The sequence below is a fragment of the Eriocheir sinensis genome, chromosome 45, assembly GCF_024679095.1.
Source record: "Eriocheir sinensis breed Jianghai 21 chromosome 45, ASM2467909v1, whole genome shotgun sequence".
Taxonomy (NCBI): Eukaryota; Metazoa; Arthropoda; class Malacostraca; order Decapoda; family Varunidae; genus Eriocheir; species Eriocheir sinensis.
Window position 1 is genome coordinate 7197304 of NC_066553.1, and position 7253 is coordinate 7204556.

The 7253-nt window shown below is 37.9% G+C and overlaps 1 protein-coding gene across 1 annotated transcript in view; it reads right to left on the minus strand.

The window, feature by feature from the left end:
• Positions 1-800, minus strand: part of LOC126980813 (keratin, type I cytoskeletal 9-like) — a 1134-nt gene extending 334 nt beyond the window's left edge. The window contains exons 1-2 of the mRNA XM_050831092.1: positions 705-800; positions 1-388 (exon numbers count right to left, since the gene is read on the minus strand). The exon at positions 1-388 is cut by the window's left edge and continues 334 nt beyond it. Coding sequence (XP_050687049.1) covers positions 1-388; positions 705-713 — 397 coding nt within the window. The 5' untranslated portion in view covers positions 714-800. The remainder of the gene's footprint in view (positions 389-704) is intronic.
• Positions 801-7253: the final 6453 nt, after the last annotated feature.

Below are 7253 nucleotides of genomic sequence, written 5' to 3' on the forward strand. Positions count from 1 at the left end.
TACCAAATCCAATGCCGCTGCTGCCAAATCCAATGCCGCTGCTGCCAAGTCCGTAGCTTGATCCGATGCCTGATGAGCCGTAGGACCCGTAACCAGGGTTGCCGAAGCTGAAGGATGAGCCGGAGTCAAAGGGTGAGACATGGACATGGGATGAGCCGGAGCCAAAGGGTGAGATATGGGATTGGGATGAAGCAAAGCCATGGGATGAGCCGTAGCCATAGGGTGAGACGTGGGCTTGGTTTGAGCCATAGACACCGGATGAGCCGAGTCCACCGAAGCTTCCAGCCTGACCGATGTGTCCCCCGAAGTGACGAGTCGACGCCTTCTTATCGGGCTCAGGGAAGGCGAGGGCGGCCGCTACCCCCACTAGAACGATGAAGAAGGTGGCCTGGTCGGAAATAAAGGAAGAATCATGAGTCAAGGGCTGGAATGTCCCTTCACACTGTAGCTGTTAACATATATTTGTAAACAGTTAATGATGCCTCGCTGATTATTTGCCTTACTATGTAATAACTATGAAAGTGATGTATGCCAGATATTCATACACACACCGAAATCGCCAGAAAAAAAAGAGCAATTTATAGATACACATTGAATGCTTTGTATTATATGTTCTGTTTTTTTTGTGGTAACTCGCAAACATTTTTGACGTGAGCAACAAACAACACAAACTTACAACAACAACTAACTAACAACTAACTCACAGTGTTCATGTTGAGCGGTTGACACGAGAGAGTAACTAAGGGATATGATAAGCTACATCGACCTGTGCTTAGCTTATATACTCACAGGAGCAGGAGCGGAGGCGTTGCAAGGTGAGATTTGCTTCCTGGGATATCCGCTTCCTCACCCCAGACTCCTCCCCCTTCTTCCCCTCTTTTTCTCTTTCTCCTATTTCTCCCATTCACCCAGGCTCCTCCTCTTCCTCCTCCTCCTCCTCCTCCTCCTCGTCGTCTTAACCTAAGTCCTTCCCCACAGGACGCACCCATGCTCCGTTTCCCTTCCCGTGCCCAGCTTCCTCCCAGGTACGCCCGTCTCCCCGCCCTCCCCTAACCTTGACCCGCACTCTCTTCTCCCACACACGGGCGGCGGCCCCAAAACTTTCCTTCCAGGACCATCTGAAACAATTTCCTGGGATGATGTTCGTTAATTTCCTGATGATGACGGATTACCTTCGCTGTGTTTATGGTTGTGGTGGATGCGATCGCAGCGCTAATGGTGGTGATGGTGGTGGAGGTGATGGTGATGATGGTAAGGATCGTAGTGGTGGCTATACTACGTAGGGGTGATAGAAGTGGCACTGCTAAGAGCTGAAGTAATAGTAAATTATTATTATTATTATTATTATTATTATTATTATTATTATTATTATTATTATTATTATTATTATTATTATTATTATTATTATTATTATTATTATTATTATTATTATCATTATTATTATTATTATTATTGTTATTGTTATTGTTATTATTATTATTATTATTATTATTATTATTATTATTATTATGATGATGATGATGATGATGATTTTCAAAAGAATCATTGAAATGTTAATAAACCTGATAATGTTTATTGCTTTCTCTTCGTGCCATCGAAAGTCTTGTTTTAATTGCCAAAAATATTATTATCATGGTCATCACCAAAATCATTATCACCATCACCATCATTACACCCAATATCACCACCACCACCACCATCACCACCTTATCCCCTCCGCCCCACCCCGCCCACACGCGGCCTCCCCGCTGGGCCAATCCCCGGGGTGTGGGGCCGCGGGCAGGTCATGGCTGTGTCCTTGCACGTGATTCATTTAGCCAGTAACTGGAACGCACCGCCCGACACCCACGTGGACCTATTGCTAATTTTCTCAAACTCATTTCCAGAGCATCCAAGGACACTGCAGAAATGGTAGTGCTTTATTAATGTAAGGCATTCCGTTTACATTGGACTTAAAACACAATAATGAAGGAAGTTAAATGCATAGTACCAGATTTTTTATTACCTGAAACAGGCCGTGATCATGATCACGATATAATTACTACAGCTCCAAAATTTATGAGATACAAAAAAAATATTACATTTTTATCGTAAAAAACTCTTCCGATAAAAAAAAAGATTAACATCACATTCATACGTATTACGCTTTTATTTTGATAGTATTTTGATATGCTAATAAGATAATCCTGATAAATCAGTAAGTTTACTTATTTTAAGTCAGACGGAAGCTCACCTAATGCAAAACAAACGAACCAATCTTGACCAACGTTTTCAGTTGTGGCAGCAAAAGTAATGCTTTATCGTAAAAAACAGGTCATTTCCTCATGCATATACGCGCATTAGTTCTGTGATGATGAATGGTGAATGCCACTACCCACCCCCCCACCCCCCCCGATACTTCGCCGAACACTTGCGGCCCTCACCGGTTACATCTTGGAGGTAACTGCAACATATTATGATTACTAATACGAAGTAGACAGGGACGATGGTGATGATCTTATAGATCAATAGGATGCTGTTACCTTCACTACTACTACTACTACTACTACTACTACTACTACTACTACTAATAATAATAATAATAATAATAATAATAATAATAATAATAATAATAATAATAATAATAATAATAATAATAATAATAATAACAATAATTATTACAATGATAATAAAAATCATTATCATTATAATTATAATAAAAAAATAATAATAATTTTAATAATAATAATAATAATAATAATAATAATAATAATAATAATAATAATAATAATAATAATAATAATAATAATAATAATAATAATAATAATAATAATAATAATAATAATAATAATAATAATAATAATAACAGTAATTAAATAATAATAATATTAATTATAATAATAATAAGAATAAAAATAAGAAGAAAAAGGAAAAGAAGAAAAAGAAGAAAATATGTGTGATAATTAGTGTTGCCCGCTATTCTTATTAATCATAGGTGATTTGGAAACAAGAGAGAGAGAGAGAATAACTTTCACCGATTATTATCTCCCTTCTTTAATCTTATAATTCGTGATCTGGGGCTCCCCGGACGGGACCCAAAAGAAGTCCATGGTCGTGGCAGCGGCCGGCGCTCCCCCACCGCCTCTTTTACATCCTCATTATCGCTCCTTTGTGTTCTGGTGTGTGCCCTTCATTCACTCTTTCTTTAGTTCTTTTCTCGCATTTTCTGCCTCCACCTCCTGCACCCTGGACTCGGACGTTATTATTATAATGGCGATGAAGAACCATAGATAGATAGATAGATAGATAGATAGATAGATAGGTAGCTGGATAGATAGATATATTGATAGATAAACAAAAAGAAAGATAAACAGATAAATAGATACACATATAATAGTAATGACAATGATCAATTAATCATTTTGGGCCAACGTTGGGGAGGGGGAAACTGCCGCATGAGTATCCTACGACAAACAATATTAAATAATAATAATAACAACTATAATAATAATGATAATAATAATAATAATAATAATAATAATAATAATAATAATAATAATAATAATAATAATAATAATAATAATAATAATAATAATAATAATAATAATAATAATAATAATAATAATAATAATAATAATAATAATAATAATAATAATAAGTCTGTGGTTCTAGTCTGAGAGCCTGGGTATACTCAGTCAACATCATCATCATCATTATCATCGTCATAATAATAATAATAATAATAATAATAATAATAATAATAATGATTTATTAAGGATGATGTTGATGACAATAATAACGATAATGATGCTATGAAATAATTCGTGAAGTTACTCCTCAGGTGAGCTGTTGAGTAAGTAAGACTTTTATTTATTTTATGAGCCAACACACTTCACCTGCATTCCGTTGAACCACTTCATACATCGAGAGCTTTACCCAGTCTTACTCCATTAGTTCTATCCAACGGAACATGGGGTCTTTCGTGTGCCACATGTTCTCCCTGTAAACATTGAGGAAGATACTACAGCAGCATGCTATTTTGGCCACTACACTGGATCTAGGTTCCTCTAAATCAGGTGTCTCCATTTTTTTTTCCAGTGCGAGGGCCACATTATATATCTGGCACATTTTTGCGAGCCAGCGGAAAGAAATAAAGCGTCAGTTTCATAAATTTAATGATATCAAACTAAAGTAAAACAAATTAAAGATATTCAAAACAAAACTTGTTGGCATTAATCAGTGTTCACCAAAAATATACCTGCCTTCATTTTTATGCAACCACTTTAATGTGAAGGACAATGCTGCGTTATAATTTCAGAATCTCATTGAACTCAGGATCGAAATTTGAGGAGCCAATTATGAGAATGGATTTCAAATGTTCGTCAGATAAATTTGCTGGATAGTTAGACTTGACACTTCATTTTCGAAAATGTTCATTCACACGGCTATGTTGCACCAAAAATGGACACAAAACTACAAGCAAGTTGTTGCAAATTTAGAAACTACTCTGGCATAAAAAAAAAATATATATAAACTCAATCAGATTTTCACGCTGCGAGGTAGATGTAATCATAGCCCTAAATCATCCACATTTAGACCTCTTTTCCTCCAGGGCTATCAGACATATCCCCTCTACCCTTCAGCGTCCTGCACGTGAATTATCTTTGGTACATTAGCTCTCTGTATTCCTTCTTTAACGGTGAAGCTCAGTACTACCTCGTCCCCTCACAACTATAGTTTCTCTTAATTCTTTTCCATTTCTTCATCTTTACAAACAGTGCCACTCAAGTTCTTCCTCTTTGTTTAACTACAACAGCACTGCCGTCTCCCTCTTTTTCTTCCGGTCAACAGCATCACCTCATTATTACTTACATCACATTGCCTGTATTTCTCTCCTTGTCTCTGTGACACACACACACACACACACACACACACACACACTTTCCCACTAACATTTGCTTCCTATATTGTATGTGTATGCTTAAATGGGTGAGTGTGCATCTCTGGTAAGCTAAAAATAAAAAGTGAACCGACGAACAAATAATGAAAAAAAGGAGGAAGAACAGGCCACTTAATGTAAGGAGGAACAAAGGCATGCAGCTCAATGACCGGTTCTTGTCCTCTCCTAACACAGAGGTCACTCCACTCTTGAGGCTCAGTCGTCCTTACAAAAACGTAGAAAACTGTGCGTCAAGTAACCTTCGGCGGGCGGAAGGCTTGGCTGAGGGTCATGTGCTGTCTGGCCGCCTCGCTGTAGAGTCTAGACCAAAATACCTGACCTTGTCGCGTGTGGGCCTGTGGTCAAGGAGGACGCTTTCTTGCGTTTATCCGATTTGGAGATCCCTTAACTGTCTAGCCAATAACTTTTCATTTATTTTTGCTGTTTTGTGGGTTATTCGTATTTCAGCGTGAAGGTCGTCGCAGCAAGCCTTCTCTATGTTATTTTTTGTAGGCTATTTATTCTTTGAACGTCTCGATTAAATTAGTGTTCCTCTTATTTCTCTTCCTGTGTAGACATGTCAATTTACTTTCCTCTTCCTTAACCTCTGTTTGCCTTTATCTCTCTTTCACGTTATCTTCATCAGTCTGGTCTTTTCATTCTTTCCTTCCTTCCCTTTTTTTCTTTTCTGAAGTCTTTTATTTCCAGTTGTCTTGCTCTGAATATAAAGTTGGATCAGGTTCGAACTCTTCCTCTTCCTCCTCCTGCTTCCTGAGTCTAGCAGCGGCACGCTTCCTTTCTCTTTCCTGGTCTATATTTATGAGTTTGCATTCCCTTCGCCTTGGCCTGTGGGTATAAGATTGCACTCTTCCCTTACCCTCTGTGTCTCTATCAGTTGTTTGTATCCTTTCCTGTTCCGGTCTGCGTTTATTTTTTTATTTTTTAAGAAGTTCCATCCTTCCTGCCCTCGCTTTGTTTATTTTTCTTTATCAGTCTGAAGTCTCCTATTATTTTTGTTTCTGTTTGTCAGTCATTTCCATCCCTTGTTTTGTCTGTTTGTCTGTCTGCAGTTGTGTTTTTTTTCCTTACAGTAAAGAGAGTGTGTGTGTGTGTGTGTGTGTGTGTGTGTGTGTGTGTGTGTGTGTGTGTGTGTGTGTGTGTGTCACAGTGTATCCTTCCTTACCCTGTTTTGGTCAGTGTTTATCGCTTTGCGCACTTCCTTTCTTCTGCCGACATTTCTTTCTGCACTCTTCCTTTTCCTTTCACTGGCTGGGCTTAAAAAAAATAGAATGTATCGCCTCTTGTGGTCTGAGATTCTCCTCAAAACAAACAAATCAACGGGCTTGCGCCATTCCTTTTCTTGCAAGTCTTTGTTTCTGTGCAGGACCAATGTGTGGGGGCAGGGAAGGGATGTGTGGGGAGGAAGGGGCATGGGAGAAGGGGTCAGGAGGGGACATGCAGATAAAGGGGAGGGAGAGAGGGTTATAGGAAAGGGGGATCATGGTGGGCAGGAGAAGGGGCAGGTGACTGGAGACAGGGGAGTAGAGGGAGGGTAGCGGGAAGGCAGGGGATAGAAGGGGGTGTTGCAAGGGTGTAGGTAGGAAGAAAGTGAACGGAAGAGGGAGGAGGTGCAGGAGGAAGGGGTCAGGGTGAGGGGGACGGGTAGAGAACGGCAGGAGGGTCAGGGTGGAGGCCACGCTGTTAAGTGATGCTGTTTATGGCCTCGTCGTTAAAAAGTGCCGCCAATACACTGGCCTTGTTGTTTCCTTTCCTTGTTTCGGTCTTGCTAATACAGCACGCGGAAGGAACAGGCACGAGAGGGAGCATTTTACTAGAGTGTTTTTATTGTAACTATTGATGTTTTCCTGTAGCTGTTGTCTACTACTACTACTACTGCTACTACTATTGCTACTACTACTACTACTACTACTACTACTTCTTCTACTACTACTACTACTACTACTACTACTACTACAACAAAAAAATACAACAACAACAACAACAACAACAACAACAACAACAACAACAATATTAATGATAATAAAAAAATAGTTATGAACATAAGTTAATATAAAAAATAATACGAAATGGCATTAAAAACAAAATTAATATAAGTAGATTTGCTAACGATAGTAACTACAAACACTATTCATATACATTACTATTATTATTACTATTATTATTACTATTATTATTACTATTAATATTGTTATTATTATTATTATTATTATTATTATTATTATTATTATTATTATTATTATTATTATTATTATTATTATTATTATTATTATTATTATTATTATTATTACCATTAGTAACATTATCATCATCATCA